The sequence below is a fragment of the Monodon monoceros genome, unplaced genomic scaffold (genome assembly GCF_005190385.1).
Source record: "Monodon monoceros isolate NGI ecotype Baffin Bay Population unplaced genomic scaffold, NGI_Narwhal_1 Super_Scaffold_9, whole genome shotgun sequence".
Lineage (NCBI taxonomy): Eukaryota > Metazoa > Chordata > Mammalia > Artiodactyla > Monodontidae > Monodon > Monodon monoceros.
The window spans coordinates 18,232,977-18,254,260 of NW_021703786.1; the positions used below are offsets into that span (position 1 = coordinate 18,232,977).

Sequence of the window (21,284 nt, forward strand, 5' to 3'; positions counted from 1 at the left end):
GAAGAACGTAGTTAATCTTGAAGGTGGGGATAAGAAACAGAAAGCTGCGGAGGTCCAAAGCTTATTCTCTGTGACTTAAAATTGCTTTGTCATTACCATGTATTCCTGTCATGCTTGACTTGAAATTGAGCTTAATGTGTAAGCTGTTTCTGTGTTTTTCTGTTTTTGTTTTTTAAGTTAATGCTTATGTGTTTAGATTCTTTTGGGAGAAAATGGTGTTTTCCGGGGAGTTTGGAAAGTTAAACCCTTTAAGGTAGCCGTACCTTTAGGGCAGTCCTGGGACTTTGACTGTTAGAAATTAGCAGTAGAGGATAGAAAACTAGATGCAACGGAGACATGCTTTATGACAGGGTAACCGAGGTCTCTTCTGTTTGTTTCCTGACACAGGAAAAAAAAATGTCAGCTGCCTCATAATATTGTGTCCAAGGTATTTAAAGAGCTGTTTCGGATTCCCAGTTTCTGTTTTTAATCTGAACACATTCTTATGTATTGAGATGTCCCAAATTATTGTCATTCAATCCTGACGTCGACTGCAAAGGAAGTGACTGTTCATCAGACACTCTTTGGGAGAAGATTCAGTAACAGCCGTTGCAATTTCTCCTTTCTGTCTTTCTAAGAAGGATGTCAAAACAGTCGTTAAAGACCTGTCAGCATGGAGTGGAAGAAATGAAATGCAAAACGGAAGAGGCTTCCTGGGGTGTTGTTTGCTCTCAGTCCTCTTGATAATTCCAAGGTCATATAATTTTCTCTTTTTGCCTTAGGTTGGAGAGAAATCCAGGTACTCAGTCGACCGGTCCTTTCTGCTGCCATGGGGGAGCTTTTCCGGAGTGAGGAGATGACACTGGCCCAGCTTTTTCTACAGTCAGAAGCTGCTTATTGTTGTGTCAGTGAATTAGGAGAACTCGGAAAGGTTCAGTTTCGTGATGTAAGTAGTTATGGGGCTGCTTCTTGATTACCGCTGAACTCTATTTTTCCTGTCATATCATGGCCAATTTGCCTTAAGACGAACGTTTTGCTTTTTATTTTCAAAAATAACATTATAGCACTGGCTTACTATTGGAAGAATGTACATTTCAAGTTGTCTTTGTAGAGATGAGGATGTTTTGTGCCAATCCTTCCATACTTTTACTAGCTACCGCTTTGAGAATAATCTTAAGCATTCTCAAGGTAGTTGCTTGGGACGCAGGTGGAGGACACCAGACTAACCTGTTCAAGGCTTGCACTTTGCTTTTGGGCTCCTTAACACCCACAGTACAGTATTTAAAAAAAAGTGTCATAGCTCTTCCATACAATAGGACATATTTATTACAAAATCTGAAGCATCCAGTTACAGATATATAGTATATAAGTAAGCGTATACTGAATGCCCATTGTTCTGAAGCATTATGCTGGGCACTTGGAGGAGATATCTGAAGAAAATGAACAGTCTAAGAATATAAAAAAAGTATGACCTATGGGGCTTGCAATCTGAAGGCACAATCTACGCTGCTGAAAGGAGGGGGCAGGTAACAGTTCCTCGTGATGCAGTCTCAAAGCTCCATGTACCTCTCATTTATAACAGTCATCATAGTCGTGATTTTCCATTCATCGGTGCGACTGGCTGATTAAAGAATCTCTCTTCTACTGTGATCTAAACACCAGGAAGACAGAGACATTCGTTATTATATCCTTAGTGCCCACATAAAAGATAATCAATATTTGTTGGAATGAATGGATGGATGAAAGAGGAGTGGTCAGAAAGGGGTGGAATTAATCAGTTTTGGCTTCCTGGAATTGGCAGGCTTTCAGGAAGTTCTCAGTCTGAGCCGAAATTGCACAAATATAATCCAGTGATGTGGTCTTATTCCCTATTCGCTTTGAACTCTTTTATATCAACTCTCTTCAAATGTTCTCCTCCCTGACTCTGGTTCCTTTTCTTACCTTTCTGAAAACTCATTGTTATCTTCCACCAACCACTCTCTTATGTTCCTTACTCCTGCTATAGGTGTCAGTGTTTCCAAAACTCTTTTCTTTGCTCTCTCTGGCTAAGCTTCTCTGTACCCACATCTTCCCTATCACTTTTTTTTTTTTTTCTTTTGGTGATCTCATCTATCCTCAAATCTTCCATCTTTACTCAGCGAGTCCCAAATCTGTGTCTCTGGTCCTGACCTCCCAAACACCATCCCTGAATTAACAACTCTCTAAGATTTCTAACACTACATTGTAAATTAACTGTACTTCAATTAAAAAGAATAAAATAAAATAGCTCAGAAGGCCTTTGTCCCCCCATCCCACCTCCCCCCAAAAAAGATTTTTGTCATCTCTGCTTCTCAAGCTTGTTATGTCTAAATCCCAGCACCTTGCCTTTTAACAAACTATTTCTTCATCCTGACTTTCTAAAGATGAGCTAATGCATCAATATTCTTCCAGTTTTCTAGACTTGAAACCTGAATCAAACCTAAGTCATCCTTAATTTGCAATCCTTTGTCTGGTACTATGGTGTCTCCCTACCTAACACCCATTGTGTCTATTCAGTGTTCTTAACTTTTACTTATGTTGTATTTCAGTCATACAAAACATTATAGGGATTAATACAATGAATATTTATTTTAGCTCCAGACCACTACAGTAAAGTGAGTATCTCAATAAAGCGAGTCACACAGATTTTTTGGTTTCCCAGTGCATGTAAAAGTTATGTTGGGAATTCCCTGGTGGTCCAGTGGTTAGGACTCCACGCTTTCACTGCCGAGGGTACAGGTTCAATCCCTGGTCGGGGAACTAAGATTCCCACAAGTTATGTTTATACTGTAGGCTATAGACTAAACTGTAGTGTATTAAGTGTGCAGTAGCATTATGTCTAAAAAAAGATGTACATATATTAATTAAAAAACAGTTTGTTGCTAAAAAATGCTAACCATCATCTGAGTCTTCAGCAAGTCGTAATCTTTTTGCAATCAAACGATCGCTGATCACCATGACAGATATAATACTGGAAAAGTTTGGAATACTCAGAGAATTACCAGAATGTGACACAGAGACACGAAGTGAGCAAATGCTGTTGGAATAATGGTGCTGATCAACCTTCCTCAATGCAGGGTTGCCACAAACCTTCAATTTGTAAAACAAAGTGATATCTGCAAAGTGCAATAATGTGAAATACAGTAAAACGAGTTATGCCTGTAACTATGTTTCTACTATCTAATTAAGAGAAACATTCCACAAATAATTGAAAGCTCCTGTGTATCCTTCTTCCCTGCCATTCATGTCTCTCTCCTCCCTCACAAAGGTAATCTCTACAATCTTTGCTTTTATCATTCCCTTGTTTTTTTTCCACTTTTGCTGCGTATGTATGTATGTATCACTAAATAATATGTAGTATAATTTTATATGTTTTAAAATTATGTATATGGTTTCATGTTGTGTGTATCCTTCAGCAAGTACTTTTTAAATTTAATGTTTGTAAGATTTAACCACGTTGATACAGATAGTGCTAGTTCATTCCCTTAAATTGCTATATAGTTATTGTAAGAATATACAGTTTATCATTTTTTCCTTTTGATGAACATTTTGGTTGATTGCAATTCTTTGCTCAACAGTGGTGCAAGGAAGATTCATATATATGTCTTGTGGTATACACGTGTGATAGTTTCTCCAGGGCAGTGGTTCTCAAACTTTTTGGTCTAAGGACCTCTTTAGACTCTTAAAAAATTGAGGACCCCAGAGGGCTTTTATAAGAGTTACAGTTAGCGATATTATTGTACTGGAAATTAGAACTGAGAAATGTTTGAAGTATTTACTTATTAAATCATTTAAAAATTGTAATAATAAACCTACTACATGTTATCATAACATTTTAATGAAAAATAGCTATGTTTTCCAAAACAAAAAAATAGTTTCGAGAAGAGGGATATTGCTTTTACACTTTTGAAAATCTTTTAGTGTCTGAATTAGCAGAAAGCTGGATTCTCATTTGCTTCTGCAGTCAGTCTGCTGTGATGTATCTCATGAGCCTCTGGAAAACTTCACTGAAACACTCATGAGAGAATGAGCATGAAAAAGGCAAATGATGTCCTAGTGTTACAAGAAAAGGGTATTGATTTCATGGACCTGCTGCTGCTCCAGGGATTATAACCAGGAGGCGCACTGCTGAGCATCGTGTGCATCCCTAACTGTTAGATGTTATCAGAGTGAACTTCAGAGTGAATGTACCTGTTCATGCTCCCATCGCTGGCAGAAAGAAATTTGCCAGTCTGATGGTTGTGAAGTGGTATCTTGTTGTTTTAATTTGCATTTTCTAGATTAGTACATTTAGTATCTTCTTATTTGTTTATTGGACATAATGGGTTTCATTTTCCATGAATGTCTGTCTATATCATCTGCCTGTTTTTCTATTGGGTTTGCTTGTCTTCTGTATTGACTTGTAGGATTTTTTTTTCAAGTTCTTCATGTACTCTGGAAGCTAATCTTTTTTCTAATCCTCTACTGATAACTTCTTCCAGGCTGTGGCTTGTCTCTTCCCTCTGTTTTTGGTATATTTTGTCATATATATAAAGTTTATTTTTCTTTTTTTGTTATCAGTATTTTCTGTTTTCCTAAATTTTTCTTTTTTAATTTATTTTTGGCTGTGTTGAGTCTTTGTTGCTGTGCACAGGCTTTCTATAGTTGTGGCGAGCAGGGGCTACTCTTCGTTGCAGTACGCAGGCTTCTCATTGTGGTGGCTTCTCTTGGTGCAGAGCACAGGCTGTAGACGCATGGGCTTCAGTAGTTGCGGCACGTGGGCTCAGTAGTTGTGGCTCGCGGGCTCTAGAGCGCAGGCTCAGCAGTTGGGGCGCATGGGCTTAGTTGCTCTGTGGCATGTGGGATCTTCCTGGAGAGGGATGGAACCCACATCCCCTGCATTAGCAGGTGGATTCTTAACCACTGCGCCACCAGGGAAGTCCCTCCTAAATTTTTTTTTTTTGCGGTACGCGGGCCTCTCACTGTTGTGGCCTTTCCCGTCGTGGAGCACAGGCTCCGGACGCGCAGGCTCAGCGGTCATGGCTCACGGGCCCAGCCGCTCCGCGGCATGTGGGATCTTCCCGGACCGGGGCACGAACCCATGTCCCCTGCAAAGGCAGGCGGACTCTCAACCACTGCGTCACCAGGGAAGCCCCCTCCTAAATTTTTATCTTGAAAAATTTCAAGCCTAAATACTCTAATGTAGATTCACCAGTTGTTAACATTTTGCTACATTTGAAATAATCTTTTTTACTGCACTGTCAGAGAGTGAACTGTTTCTTTCAAATCCTTTTCCTTTTCTTTCTCTTATTTTACTGTATCCATTGGGACCTTTAATAACATAATTTTTTTAAAATTTATTTTTTATTATTTATTTGTTTATTTTGTCTGCACCAAGTCTCAGTCGTGGCATGCGGTGGGATCTTCCTTGTGGCATGCGGGATTTTTAGTTGTGACATGTAGGTTCATAGTTGCAGCATGCAGCCTTCTTAGTTGCGGCATGCAGACTCTTAGTTGTGGCACACGTGCAGGATCCAGTTCCCCGACCAGGGATTGAACCTGGGCCCCCTGCATTGGGAGCTCAGAGTCTTACTCACTGGACCACCAGAGAAGTCCCAATAACATAACGTGTGGATGAAGAGTAAGAGCAAGCTAATACTGGTTAGGATTGTGTTTAGCTGTATGTAACTGAAAACCCAAATGTTAGGGGTGTACTTTTCTCATGTAACATGAAGCCCAGCTTCACACTGTCATCAGTGTCCTAAGATCATTCTGTGTTTCTTTTTGGCCATCCTTGAGCATTTGGCCTTTGTCCTTATAGAGGACCACCACAGCTCCCAGCATTTCTTCCATATTCTAGGCAGGAAGAAAGAAGTGCAAGGAGGAGGGGGAAGTACTTACATACGGAGGAAAACAACTTTCCCAGAAATCCTCAGCAGACTTTGCTATTTATCATTGGCCAAAATTATGGCATACTCTAGCTGCAGGGGAGTCTGGGAAATGTGGTGGTTTTCTTTTTTTTTCAGCTGAGCAATTGCTGCCCTAAACAAAATTGGGATTATTGTTAATAAGGAAATAGGGCAAAATGCTTTGTATCTATTATGTATTATGCCTGTCTTGCTTCAAACTTTAAGGGGAATCTTTTAAATTTTTTATAATTTAAATAAGACATTCTTAATTTTTTGGAAAATTCTATTAGATTATGCAGATTCCTTTCAACTTCTGATTTTCTGAAGTTACTGTCACAAATGTTTGTGGAATTTTATTTAATGCCTTTCCTTATTGAGGTTGCCATGTTTTTTTCTCCTTTAATCTGTTAATTTGGTGAATTACATAGCCATATTTTTTCCTACTAATTTTTTTAACAGCTTTACTGAGATATAATTCACATACCATACAATTTATCCATTTGAAGTGTACAATTTAATGACTTTTAGTGTATTCACAGAATTGTACAACCATCACCACAGTCAATTTTAGAACATTTTCATCACCCCAATAAGAAACCCTGTAGCCATTAACGGTCCCTCCCCATTTCCTCCCAGCCCCACTCCCCACCCCCAGCCCCTGGTAACCACTAATCTCATTGCTGTTTCTGTGGATTTGCCTATTCTTGGACATTTCATGTGAGTGGAGCCATACAATATGTAGTCTTTTGTGTCTGGCTTCTTTCATTTAACGTAATGTTTTCAAGGTTCATCTATATTGTAGCATGTATCTGTACTTTTCTTTCTTATTTGTATCTTTTTTAAGTATGAAAATATGCAGCATATTAAAATGAGTGGTTTCAGTATAAGAAGTGGTTTCAGTATAGAACTAGTTGTTACTTATCTTCTATACAAAAGATATTGCCCTGTTTGGTTTTTTTTTTTTTTTTTGCGGTACGTGGGCCTCTCACTGTTGTGGCCTCTCCTGTTGCGGAGCACAGGCTCCGGACATGCAGGCTCAGCGGCCGTGGCTTACGGGCCCAGCCACTCCGCGGCATGTGGGATCTTCCCGGACCGGGGCACGAACCTGTGTCCCCTGCATCGGCAGGCGGACTCTCAACCACTGTGCCACCAGGGAAGCCCTCACAGTGGTTTTGATTTGCATTTTCCTCATGGCTAATGATGTGGAGCCTTTTTCATATGCTTACAGACCATTTGTATAGCTTTTTTTAAACGTAAAATCATCCTTGTAAGCCTGGGAAACTTGGTCATGAGGTGTATTCAAAAGAATTTTAGGGTTCAATTTCCTAATAATTTTATTAGGATTTTTTCATTTATATTTATAAATGATATTGGTCTGTAATTGTCCTTTCTCAAACTATTCCTATCTTATTTTGGTATAAAGATTATACTGGCCAGTCTCACTTATTGGTTGAGGAATGTTCCTTTCATTTGTCTCCTCATTGGAATAGTTTTTCTTAGCTTTGGGCTTATCTAGTCTTTGAAAGAACCTATCTTTAAACCTTCTAGGCCTGGTGTTTCTAGATGGGTATATTTTAACTATTGAAATTTCTATCTGTAGTGAACTTTTTCTATTCTTATGTTTATTTATGCCTTCTCTCAGTCTTATAAAAATTTGGTCCATTTTGTCTTTTTAAATAACCAGCTTTTAAGAAAAAATGATAACAAATAAAATGATAAAGAAGAATAAAAGAAAAAAGTCAGCTTTTGACTTTGTTTTGTTCAGGAACTTTTATTCATTTCTGCTCTTTTTTAAAATTTTTTAAAGTCTTTTTATTGAATTTGTTACAATATTGCTTCTGTTTTATGTTTTTTGGTTTTTTGGCCCAAGGCATGTGGGATCTTAGCTCCCCAACCAGGGATCAAATCTGCACCCCCTGCATTGGAAGGCAGAATCTTAACCGCTGGACCACCAGGGAAGTCCCAATTTCTGCTCTTTGTTGTTTTCTACTTCCTGTTATCTTTTTTTTAACTTCTTGAACACTTGACACATTAATTCTTTAGTCTTTTCTATTTGCATCTAAGTCTATAAAGTTCCCTTTAAATACCACTTTAACTGCATCCTACAAAGTTTGATCTCTGGCATTTTCTTTATCATTCCATTCTAAATATTTTAAGATATTTCAGGGAATTCCCTGGTAGTCCAGTGATTAGGACTGTGTGCTCTCACTGCCGAGGGCCTGGATTTGATCCCCGGCTGGGGAACTAAGATCCCGCAAGCCACGTGGCATGGCCACAGGAAAAAAAAAAGAGAGAGAGAGATTTTCATTATGACTTCTTCTTTGTGCTGTGAATTACTTAGAGCTATTTTAGAATTTCCAAATATGTTAAGTTGTATTTTTGATATGGATTTCTAACTTAATTGCATGATAGAGAACATTTTATGGTACCAGTTCTATACTGAGACTTGCTGTGTGACCTATTTTGTGGTCAGTTTTTATAAATGAACTCTTGAAGAGAGAACTATTGGATGCAGTGTTAGAAAATGTGTGTGTGTGTGTGTTAGATTAAGCTGATTACGTTGTTCAAATTTTCTCTGTCCTTTTATAATATTTGGTGGACTTGATGTATCAATAGTTTTAAAATTATATTAAAATTTCTCACTACGTAGACAGATTTGTCAGTTTTTTCTTGTAGTTCTGTTAATGTTTGTTTGAAATATTTTGAGAATGCCTTGCCCACATATTTCAGGACTTCTTACCCAAAGCAGGCCATGGTGTGGCTACAGTTGAACCTTGACTCTTGATTATGAAACCAGTAAAGTTACCATGAGTCTTGTGGCTACTTTCACTTCAGAATGTCTTGTTTATTGAAGTGGAAATTTCTGAATGAGCGGCTGAGTAGTGCCTGCTCAGTGAAAAAAAACAAAGCAAAACAAAAACAAATAAGCACTTTATTAGGGACACACAAGTTTGGAATTTTTCCTTTTCCTGGGAATTGTTCTTATTATCATTATGTAGTGATTCTCTTAATCTCTAATAATGGTTTTTACTGTAGATTCCATCTGTCTAATATTAATGTAATACATAATACCAATCATCTCCTTGCTAGGTTCTCTTGTTACCAGTCTCTCTCTCTCTCTCTCACAGTTCATTCTTTTTTAAAACATTCATTTATTTATTTATGGCTGCATTGTGTCCTTTTTTTGAATTTTATTTTATTTATTTTTAATAAATTTATTTATTTTATTTATATATTTTTGGCTGTGTTGGGTCCTCGTTGCTGCGCGTGGGCTCTCCCCAGCTGCGGCAAGCGGGGGCCACTCCTCACTGCGGTGCGCGGGCCTCCCACTGCGGTGGCCTCTCCTGTTGTGGAGCATGGGCTCTAGGCTTGTGGACTCAGTAGTTGTAGCACATGGGCTCAGCAGTTGTGGCTCGTGGGCTCTAGAGCGCAGGCTCAGTAGTTGTGGAGCATGGGCTCAGCCGCTCCGCAGCACATGGGATCCTCCTGGACCAGGGCTTGAACCCGTGTCCCCTGCATTGGCAGGTGGACTCTCCACCACTGCACCACCAGGGAAGCCCTATTTATTTTTTTATACAGCAGGTTCTTATTAGTCATCCATTTTATACATGTCAGTGTATACATGTCAATCCCAATCTCCCAATTCATACCACCACCACCACCACCACCTGCCGCTGCTTTTACCCCTTGGTGTCCATACGTTTGTTCTCTACTTCTGTGTCTCAATTTCTGCCCTGCAAACCGGTTCATCTGTACCATTTTTCTAGGTTCCACATATATGCGTTAATATGCGATATTTGTTTTTCTTTTTCTGACTTACTTCACTCTGTATGACAGTCTCTAGATTCATCCACGTCTCTACAAATGACCCAATTTTGTTCCTTTTTATGGCTGGGTAATATTCCATTGTATATATGTACCACATCTTCTTTATCTGTTTGTCTGTCGATGGGCATTTAGTTTGTTCCATGACCTGGCTATTGTAAATAGTGCTGCAATGAACATTGGGGTGCATGTGTCTTTTTGAATTATGGTTTTCTCTGGGTATATGCCCAGTAGTGGGATTGCTGAGTCATATGGTAACTCTATTCTAATTCTTCGTTGCTGCGCTCGGCTTTCTCTAGTTGCGGTGAGTGGGGGCTACTCTTCGTTGCTGTGCATGGGCTTCTCGTTGTGGTGGCTTCTCTTGCTGCAGAGCACAGGCTCAAGAGCGCAGGCTCAGTAGTTGTGGCTCATGGGCTTAGTTGCTCCACGGCATGTGGGATCTTCCCGGACCAGGGCTCAAACCCACGTCTCCTGCATTGGCAGGCAGGTTTTTAACCACTGCGCCACCAGGGAAGCCCCCCTCTTCTTTTTTATGGAGGTAAACTTTATATTCAGTGAAATGCTTAGATCTTAGGAGTACAGGTTGATGATTTTGGTAAATTTATATACCCTTATAACCACCACCCGACTCAAGGTATAGAATATTTCCAGCAGCCCAGAAAGCTATCTTGTGCACACTTCTGGTCAGCCCCTACCCATCATAGGTAACCACTGTTTTGATTTCTACCATCATAGATTAGTTTTGCCTGTTCTTGAACTTCATGTAAATGAATGATACGTTACAGACTCTTATGTCTGACTTCTTTCACTCAACCTTGTATTTTTGAGATTTAATCTTATTTATATATATATATCTGTAGTTGATTCTTTTTTATTACCGGATAGCATTCTATGGTACGAACATATCACAGTGTCTTTATCCAGTCTCCTGTTGATGGCATTTGGATCATTGCCAGTTTGGGTTGATTATGAATAAAGCTGCTGTAAACATTCTTTTACAAATTTCTGTGGACATGTTTTCATTCCCGTTAAGTGGGTGCCTAGCAGTAGAATGCTCAGTCATGAGGTAGGTAGATATATGTTTAACTGTATAGGAAACTGCCAGCAGTATTTTGCTTACTCTTTAATAACGTTTATCACAAAAGTTGTACTGATTGGTTTGTGTCTCTCTTCTGTGGGGCTGATAGCTCTTCAAAGCTAGGATATCTCTTATTCTTTATATTTATGCCAGTGCCTAATACAGTGTCTGGGACATATTTGGTGCTCCACAAATGTTGAGTAACTAATTCTTTCTTTGTATTGCTTTTATGGAATTTATCACATGCTCTCTTATTGGTTGTATTCATCTTCTCTATTAGTTTGCAAGCTTCTTAATGAGTAGGAACTTGTTTTATTCTTATTTGCATTTCCCAGAATATGTCACGTTGCTTTGAAAATTACTTGTGATGTATGATTGAATAAACCAGCCTATCACCTAGAAGGTGAAGACCCTGGGTCAAAAGAACAAGAGAAGTTTGCCTTCTGTCTCTTCTGATTGGGAAGAAGGAGAGAAGGAAAACCAGGCAGAGCTTCTATTATATCCATTGCCCAAATGTGGGAGGTGGTTGTGCTCACTGAGACTTTTGGCCCGGGAAGAACATTTTGTGCCACTGTGCTTTGTCTAATCTGCCTCCATTCCAGGAATATGTTGCAGCAGTGAGGGAGGGGATTTTACTTTTCATTGGTGAGACTGGTCCCAAAGCAGGTTGTGTGGATCAGCAGAAAGTTTTAATTAGTGTCGCATCATACACTGACACTGAATTAGGTTTTCACTTTGCAGGATGTGTTGCTTATGAAAGAGAGGAAATGTAGCATTTGAATACTTGGTATTCTTTTCTTATTTTGCAGTTAAATCCAGATGTGAACGTTTTCCAGCGGAAATTTGTGAATGAAGTTAGAAGATGTGAAGAAATGGATCGAAAGCTTCGTATGTGCATTTTGGCCTTGTCTGATGTTCCTCTAGTGAGCCATTTGTCTTAAATTAGAGTCCTCTTAATAAAGGAAGAAAATACGACAGGAGGAAAAGAAAAGAGGATGTAAAGATGAATTTCTTGTGCACGAGTAGACATGTGGTGTTTGGGCTAGGTGGTGCTTAATAGAAACTTTGTTTGAGATGACAAGGCTGCAAGCCGAAACTGGTTATTTTTTTATGGGAAGGGTTTTATGGCAGTACTACACTGTAGAATTCTGAGAGGTAGAACCCAGAACACCATCAATTTTAGATGTCAGCAGAGCCGCCTTTTAAATTTTTTATTTTATTTTATTTTCCGGTACACGGGCCTCTCACTGTCGCGGCCCCTCCTGCTGCGGAGCACAGGCTCCGGACGCGCAGGCCCAGCGGCCATGGCCCACGGGCCCAGCCGCTCCACGGCACATGGGATCCTCCCGGACCGGGGCACGAACCCATGTTCCCTGCATCGGCAGGCGGACTCTCAACCACTGCGCCACCAGGGAAGCCCCAGAGCCACCTTTTAATTTGAGCTATTTATGAGGGAAGAATCTTAACATTTATTAAGGTCCTATTGAGAGTTAGGGTGTTCATATACTTTATTTTGTTCATTCCCCACAACATTCCTTCAGGATGGGTGATTTAGTACCCATATTTAGTAAATGAAGAAACCAAAGATTAGAGAGGTTAAGTGACTTGCCCAAGAACGTAAGCTGTCATGATGGGATCGGTGTTTGAATCCAGGTTGTCTGTCTTCAAAATCCAAGATCTTGCTACTATACTGCCAGCTTTCAGTTAGCTGTTAGGTGAATTTAGTCCCCGTGCTAAAAACTAAGTCAATAGTTATCACCTGACACACTTTTCTCTTCTGCTGTTTTGGGGCCTTATTCTGTGCTTTGTTTTTTTTTGTATTTTTTAAGTCAAAACTGACCTGTTTTCAAATTTAATGAAACCCATGTAGGCTGGAGTTGTCTCACTAGCGTGCTAAGTTTCAACTATTCTACTGAATCGCACTCTTCTGTAGCTCCTCCCTGCCAACAGTATCTGTGACCGTCATACAGTAGAAGTCACCAAGGGTAGAGAGCTGACACAGATAAGGACCAGTTTTAATATCAGAAGAGGGAAAGAAGACAGTAGTGGGATGATAAACCTGTTTGGGGTAGCTATGCTTTAGAGACAGTAGGGTAGGAGGAAGAGGAATGTGGAGAAAAAAGGATTTATACGATCTGCCTTTTTATGTAAAAGTGTCTTTCTTAGAACGAAGCTCTTTTTAGCCAGGTTTGGGGTCTTATTATTTTTTTCCTCAAGTATTGGCAATTCCAGACATGTGCAGCTAGACATGAATGTTTCGATTCTGTCTTTCTAGGATTTGTTGAGAAAGAGATAAGGAAAGCCAATATCCCAATTATGGACACTGGCGAAAACCCAGAGGTGCCCTTCCCCCGGGACATGATTGACTTAGAGGTAAACAATTCTTCTGAGGAAGCCAGATAAGTTTCTTTCTATTTAAATGCAGAAAGTAATTTCCTGAATAGTTGGAGAGTAGAATAATTCTTGCTGTCCTTGTCTATTGATTGCAAGTTTCTTGTGGATGGGACTTAAATGAATTTGCTTTTTTATGGTATAAAAAACACTGTGGTATCTCAAATACTATCACATGCGGCTAAATAAATGTTTATTGGCTTATTGAAAGTTTATTGGATCAATGTTAATTTATCCAGTAATTTATTAATCTCATAGACTAAATGAATAGCCTTTCATTAACTTTTCAATAATTATTTTATCTATCCCAAGTCCCCTGAGGAATTTGACCAAGTGTACAACAGAATCTATAGACAAAGAAAGACGATTTTAAGCCAAAAAGTTTTCATGAAGAAAATTGCCCTGGTAAAAACACAATACAGTTGTCCTTCAGTATCTGAGGGGGGTTGGTTCCAGGCCGTCCCTCGGATACCAAAATCTGCTGATGCTCAAGTCCCTTATATGAAATAGCTGTAGTATTTGCATATAACCTATGTACATCCTCCCGTATACTTTAAATCATCTCTGGATTACTTATAGTACCTAATACAATGTAAATGCTATGTAAGTAGTTGTAAATACAATGTAGATGCTAGGTAAATAGTTGCTTGTGGGCAGCAGATTCAAGTTTTGCTCTTTGGAACTTTCTGGAAAATGTTTTTCCCCAAATATTTTCGAACCATGGTTAGTGGAATCTGCAGGTATGGAACCCAAGGATACGGAGGGCTGACTGTACTTGCTGTGTTGTTCAAAGATACCTTTGAACCATCTGGGTGGCGAGCGTTCTGTGGGATGGATGAATTCATCTGTCTTTCAGAGCAAGCATTTTGAGCTTCCTTTGAGTAAATTGGTTTTGTTATTGTTGTTGTTGTTTCTGTAGGCCAATTTTGAGAAGATTGAAAATGAACTGAAGGAAATCAACACAAACCAGGAAGCTCTGAAGAGAAATTTCTTGGAACTGACTGAATTAAAATTTATACTTCGCAAAACTCAGCAGTTTTTCGATGAGGTCAGACTATGGTTTCTTTTAATATTTGAGCAGCTGATATTACACCAGCACAAGTGGGCCATATTTTTATTCCAATAATTATTTTAATTTGCTAGTTTGAAAGCAGTACCATTTCTGCACCCTGTTTTATTTGAAGAAATGTCAGATTATGTTCCATTTTTCATGCAGTACACAACCAGCCATGGTTTTGTATAATTTTGCATTTTCAGCAATTTTTCATCTCAAGATGGGGAAAGGAACCCTAAAATAGTTGATAAACATAGTCAGATGAAATTTTTACATTTTAAGGTAAGTATATGCTTAAAGTTGAAGCAACAGGAAACAGTTAGTTATACGTGAAATTATAACAAAGGTTTAATCTCCAAACCTTTTGTCGTTAAATTTTAGTTTTTATCCTCTATGTTTGCTTGTCAACCTTTGAGCACATTTTTAAGTACTCCAGATTGCACATCACACTTAATTTTTCAAGAGCTTTTCTTTATGTTGTTTGGAAAATTGGTAGGATGCCTGTTTGAAATTCCTGGATTTTCATATAAACTCAACTTTATTACCTTGTAGGGAAAAAATGTTAATAAGTTCCTGGGTTAAAAATGTAGGTGACTAAGTTGCCGGGTGACAGCTTGCTGAGGTGATCCCATGGAAAGGATTGGAATAAGGCTTTCAGAAGGCTTCCTTCTCCTAATTAAACCTGAGAAGGAGTCTTAGCTTTCAGCCTGGACGTGCTTTTTCTGATGGCCTAAAATATGGATAACTCTCTTTTCAATAGGTGTCTTTGCCACCAGATTAACAACATCAGACATTTCACAGATTGTCCCAGTCACTCTTCAGTGCACCTTCCCATAAGTTCTTTATTTCCTTTGCTCAGCAACAACAAAAATTAGCAAAGCTTTTGAAAAATAGAAGGCCCATTTTAGTTAGCATCTTATATGTCCTCAGTTTTACTTGTAATTTCTGTCTTTTGAGGAAAGAATAAGTCTCACTAGCTCTCTAGACTGGAGCAGGGGGTTGCCAACTAGCAACATCAGCCTCACCTGAGAACTTGTCAGAATGCAAATTTTCGGTCCTCACACGAGACTTTTTCAATCAGAAACTCTGAGGGTGGTGCCCAGCCCAGCAATCTGTTTTCACAAGGTGATTCTGAAGCATGCTAGTGTGAGAACCACGGGGCTAGAGAAAGTCAGCTGAAGATGTGATACATTCCTTAGTAACTAAGGATGTGACTCAGAGAAGCCATGCTAATTAAAAGGGTCTGTTGGAGCCAGGGAAAGGAGAAAAGCTCACAGGAATTTAATTGCCCAGTCTTCCTGAGAATCAGGATCTGGCTACATACCAGGAGAGGGTTGGTGTGAATATTCAGTTTGCTCACTGAGTTGAGAATTTTGAGACTAATGGTAACTTCTTTCACCAGTCCCCGATATCACATTAAAGGGTGTGGGACAGTGTGAGTAACTCTTTCCAGGTGTTACAGGTCTTTTGCAACAGGCATGGCCACTTACGCCCAATGGTTTTGATAAACAAATAATCTGGAATTCCAGCGTACTCACTGTGAAAACATTATTGTGTTTATACTCATTAATTCACAGAGCATTTGAAGAGCACCTACTGTTTGTAACGCATAAGATGGGTAAGACATGGTCCCTATGTTCAAGGAATATGTCACTTACTCATATCAGGAAACATCCCTGAACACAGTGCCTCCCTATGCTCACAGATGTGTGCTTTTCTATACATGTCCAAGCTGCTGCCCACAGATCCAAAGTAAATCTGGCCTCAAGGTCAAAGCTCAGTTACTTTTATCATTATTTGGGACTTAATTCTTTTACCCTCTCCCCTCTTTCTTTCCCTTTTGATATAGCCTTTAGTTTACTGCTGGGATGTTGCTGAGATGTATGAAAATGTTTTTCATAACCTCCTGAGTTTAAGGATTGGGATAGGCTTCCTAGTCTAGTTCATTCTGGTAGAAATTCTGAATAAAGACTGACAAATAGACTCCCTTAATGGAAATAGATTTTTAAACTGTTAATTTTATAATTAAAAAAATAGTAAAAACAAAATAAGAGGTTATATAAAATAGATAACTAATAAGGACCTACTGTATTGCACAGGGAACTCTTCTCAGTACTCTGTAATGACCTATATGGGAAAAGAATCTTAAAAAGAGTGGATATATGTGTGTGTGTAACTGGTACACTTTGCTGTACAGCAGAAACTAACACAACATTGTAAATCAACTATACTCCAATAAAAATTTTTTAAAAAATAAGAGGAACCACTTGGAAAGATGATATAAGATTTTAAAATTGTAGCTATGGGTTTAGGAATTTTCTTTGTGATTAATAGGTCTAAACATGAAATACTCATTCTGAGAAGGCAGACATGACCTTCACACCCTATCCATTTTGCATTGTTTTCCCTCTCCTACTTGTGCAAAACATTTGTTTTTAATCTCTGGAAGTACTTTTGAGCACGAGGCCTTGGCTGTGAGTGGTTCTTCTGTTGCTTTCGTCATCAGTCCCCTGTCACTCCCCTGTGAGGAGTCTTCTGGCAAGCACCACTCCTCCTTTTCTCTACTAGTGCCCAGTCAGTGTCTTGCCCGCTCTTACCATTAGCTCTTAGTCTCAGCCAGGTCCCTTTCACTACCCCCTGCCCTGCCGTGGCCATACAGCGGTCTCAGGTGTCACTGCCATAATAGGAGACAAGGCCTCACAGAGCTAAGCACGTCCGCACGTGCGGGTGCACGCTTTACCTAATGCAAGAGATAAGGAAGCTTGGGACTCTCACATCTCAGAGATATAGAATTTCATGAGACTTTCTTCCATGCCTGAGATTATAATGTTTGCAAGTGGCCTGAAACACTACCGATTTTAAACCCTTCTTTTTAATATAATTTGGTGAACATGATCAGTAATTTACAATAATGAGTTAGCAGAAAATGGCTAAATCAGAAGATGATTCTTTGCGTCTCCAGGCATAGGGGTTATGATTGGCCAAGTGTGTAGAAAGGGAGAAGTGAACATATATTGAATATTCTTATGATTTATAATGATTAAAAATTTGATTTAGCCATTTCTTATCCAGAGCATTTAAAATGACTTGTTAATGATTATCCTTTTCTCAGTCTTCTTGCTTATGAAGAACTGTAAGAGCTGGAGAGATTTCTCTGCATCTTTTAGCATAAGCACCATAACATATGAGAGTGTAAAGAAGACTGGAAAAGTAATGGTTAATGGCATGCAGATCCCTGCCTTCCTTTCCTTCTGAGTTTTCCATCCATCTGCTTTCTTTACTTTTCTTTCCCATCTGCCATCTCCTTTGGGGCTTGAGTGAATACCTTAGGTGAAGAAATATAATTTCTTTCTCAATGTAGATGGAAACGGAAGTGTTTGCTCTTGGTAATGTAGCTTGAACTGGATGTGCCGCTTATACTGAAGTGCAGAAATAGAACTACTTAAGTTCTGCTACTTCCTTTTTTCAAGGCATGGTTTTAGTATTCTGACTGGGGGAAGGGGTAAATCAGAGGGCATAGCAAGTAATTAGAAGAACCTTGGCAGTATTTTTATTAGAGAACCCAGATTAGTATTTAGATACTTGATGACATGGTTTTCAATATTGCTTTAAAGGCCCTTAGTTAGTGGTTGTGGACATCTAGTTTCTCATCAGGCACAATTATTTCATTTGACAAATTTTAACTTTCCTCTCTAAGACTTAAGATTCTTAAGTATGAGATAGTGAAATTATTAATTAGAATATTATTGCAAATTTCTATTTAATTTTAATTCTGCTGGGTTTTTTTTGTTTTTTTAATTCCCAGAGAATTCTGGATATACTCTTTGGAGTAGTCTAGTTGCTAAACACTACTTGCTGTTCCATCAGTTTTCCCCTTTAGAGCACATATGTTTGCACCGAGTCTGATCTTTATGGTTTACGTAAACCAGGTCTTGTGAACCATGTAGGGAAGTAGACAGGAGTCTTGTGGGTAGTAATCAGTTTCACTGGCTTTTGGCAAGGGACATCCTAAGAGCAAGTTGAAAGGCAGTAGTCACCTGGATCCTCAAAACAAGTTGCCTGTGGCTTGCAGTCAGCTGATCTGATTTTAAGTAGAAACAGAAAGAGCCCCCTAAGCTTCCATTTGAGGGCAAGTGGTAACCTGTGCCCCCATTATCTCATCTTAAAGTTTTCTAAATCTCGTGACAGTATTTCTCTGCACTTCTGGTGTACCCAGTGCCTATCCTTCCTCTTTTTTTTTTTTTTTTTTCCTTTTGGTTGTTGAGAGTAGATCCTGCTTCTAGAATTTACTTCCCAAACAATGGCTTTCACTTGTTTAGACTTTCAGGCTTATCATCTGGTTTATACTCAGTTCCCCACCCCCCACCCTTTGACTTTACATTTATGGTCCTATGACTTTATCAAGAGGGGTTCCCACGTGGCATTTTTTTGATAGTGGGGTTGACAGAAATAGAATCAAATTGAAATTTAGAGTGAAAATGATAGAGAAAAATTCTCCTGATTTTTTTGTTTAGTTTTGCTTTTGAAAAGGAAGATCATTCTGGCTTACTTCTAGTCTTTGGTCAAACACGTAGTGCATGGATATTGAAGTTGGGGAGGTCAGTCAGTGGAGAAGTCAGTTGGCCTTCATTTTTTAGGGTAGCTTCTCCTTCCTGATGAGAGGAAAGGTGGTAAGATGTATTATGAAGAGAGAGACTAGGAAATGTAGACCTACATCGGAGAAGGTCCTCCTCCTTGATTTTATTGTATAAACTGTCATGGTGGAAATCATTTTAAATGTAAACAATCAAACTAGTCCACATGCTCTATATTGGCTTATTATCTCTTACTTTTTCTTCACTTCACTTGATTTAGATTGTTGGCTTAAGCTATGTTCTCAAGAATCCTTAAACTGTAAAGCATACGTGAACTTTTTAATATTCCTAGATTCCTGGTCAGAAACTAGGACATTCAGATATGTTTTCACTTTTCCTTCCCTTTATTGATGCAATGGAGGCTCATGCCTGCCCAGCTATTGTGCTTCTTATCCTTTTTGACAAAGAAATACTCTTTAAATCCCATGGTTGGAGCATTTTTTACAGTGGTCATGCTGAAAGTTCTCATGTTCTGAATTTTTAAGAGCATGGAAAACTTAGAAATCTGGAGATGCCCCTTCTATCTTTCTCCTGTTCAAGACGGTGACAACGCCTTGCTTTCTTCCTTAGAAAGACAGTCTCCATCTTTTGCATTCTTACCCAGAGAAAATTCTAGCTTGTAGCTGTCTGTAAAGCTGGTGTTGAATGTTTCTGCAGAGTTGCCTTGTTTTTGCTCAAAAGGAAGAAACACTTCAGCTTCTATCCATATGCAAAGGTATTTCTTGGTACTTTCATGGCTCATTCAGGGAAACATAAGAGAAAAAATGGTTTCCACCAAGTAACAGATTTATACAGGTGTTACCATCATTTAATGTTTTTTCCTTTATTCCTTATTTCTAAAACCATTTCCCCAGATGCTTTACTGGGGTAATTCTGCTTCCTTTACCTCTTGTTTCTTTCCTTTGTTTTCTTCCCCTGTTCTTTTTGTCTTCTTTTTGTAGGTATGTCTTCTCTTTTGGTGCTTTGTTTTTTTTTTTCATCTTTATTTTCTGAACTTATCTCCTGGTTCCTCGTTCCCTGCATGCCACTAACCATTTTCATTAGATATTAATTGATTTGTGAATTCAGGCTGAATTGCATCATCAGCAGATGGCGGATCCAGACCTGTTGGAAGAATCCTCATCCCTCTTGGAGCCAAGTGAGATGGGAAGAGGCACGCCTTTAAGACTTGGGTATGTACCACTTCAGCCCTCTGTACTCAGTGGGGTCATGTTCATTTTTGCTTTGCAGAAGAGCGGTGTTGCTGGGCATTCACTTGCTTCCAGGATGCCCTCTCTTCTGAGCCCATTGCGAAGTGTCGCTAAGTCGCTTTGCATTTGGTTACTGAGTTGTTCTGTCAACCCTCTGCTGAGTCCAGGAATCAGACTTTGGCAGCCCTTTTTTTTTTTTTTTTTTTTTTGCGGTACGCGGGCCTCTCACTGTTGTGGCCTCTCCCGTTGCGGAGCACAGGCTCCGGACGCGCAGGCTCAGCGGCCATGGCTCACGGGCCCAGCCGCTCCGCGGCATGTGGGATCTTCCTGGACCGGGGCACGAACCCGCGTCCCCTGCATCTGCAGGCGGACCCTCAACCACTGTGCCACCAGGGAAGCCCCTGGCAGCCCTTTTGACATAACAATGCATATCCTCCTGTTTGGCGTCTTTGCCCCCTGCTCTCACTTTCCTCCCATACCGTGGCGTGGAATTGTTCCCAATCTGGCTCTTCTTCCCACAGCTTCGTGGCTGGTGTGATTAACCGGGAGCGCATCCCTACTTTTGAGCGCATGCTTTGGCGGGTGTGCCGGGGGAATGTGTTCCTGCGGCAGGCTGAAATCGAGAACCCCCTGGAGGATCCTGTGACTGTAAGACAAGGAAATTGCGTCTCATGGAGTAGGTCTTGTAAAGGGAGCTCAGAGCAGTAACTCAGCAGGTGCCACCTGAATCTGACCCTCCCATGGAGGAGCCCTTAGGTTTACTCTGCTTTGATCTATGAATTTGAAGGACTGCTCTTTTCCTCTACCTCCGTCACATGTGTACATACAATGTATATGTGACGTATACATATATATTTTCAAGCCTTACCCATGTAGGTATTACTTTGATTAGAAGTGTGTTTTTTCCAGTTATTTTAAACTTTAGCTTCATATGTTTTCTGTTACTTATCTGGGACCAAAAGAAAATTAACTTTCTATGAAAATTAACTTAAAGAAAGACATCTAGTTCCAAGTCTGGTAACATCCATATGTAAAAAGAGGAGAGATTTCCTAAACTGTGATCTTTATAAGCTGATGAAACTTTAATTGGTAAAGTTTTTTGTCTACTTGTTTGTTGGGAGTTTTAGGAACTTAGTTTAAATATTTATATTGTACAAGATGGGATGATCTTCCCCACCCAATGCTTTGGAAAGTAGGAATAGCTTAGCATCTTGGCATTTGACATAA

At 39.5% G+C, this 21,284-nt stretch overlaps 1 protein-coding gene across 4 annotated transcripts in view; it reads left to right on the forward strand.

The window, feature by feature from the left end:
• ATP6V0A1 (ATPase H+ transporting V0 subunit a1) overlaps positions 1–21,284 on the forward strand; it is a 61,473-nt gene that overhangs the window by 8,462 nt on the left and 31,727 nt on the right. For 3 of the 4 annotated variants that reach the window (XM_029212530.1, XM_029212529.1, XM_029212532.1), the window contains exons 2-7: positions 762–925; positions 11,598–11,676; positions 13,064–13,161; positions 14,099–14,227; positions 19,936–20,039; positions 20,579–20,705. In XM_029212530.1, the coding sequence (XP_029068363.1) occupies positions 809–925; positions 11,598–11,676; positions 13,064–13,161; positions 14,099–14,227; positions 19,936–20,039; positions 20,579–20,705 (654 nt within the window). In that variant the 5' untranslated portion in view covers positions 762–808. The remainder of the gene's footprint in view (positions 1–761; positions 926–11,597; positions 11,677–13,063; positions 13,162–14,098; positions 14,228–19,935; positions 20,040–20,578; positions 20,706–21,284) is intronic. The other variant, XM_029212531.1, reaches the window with a different exon arrangement.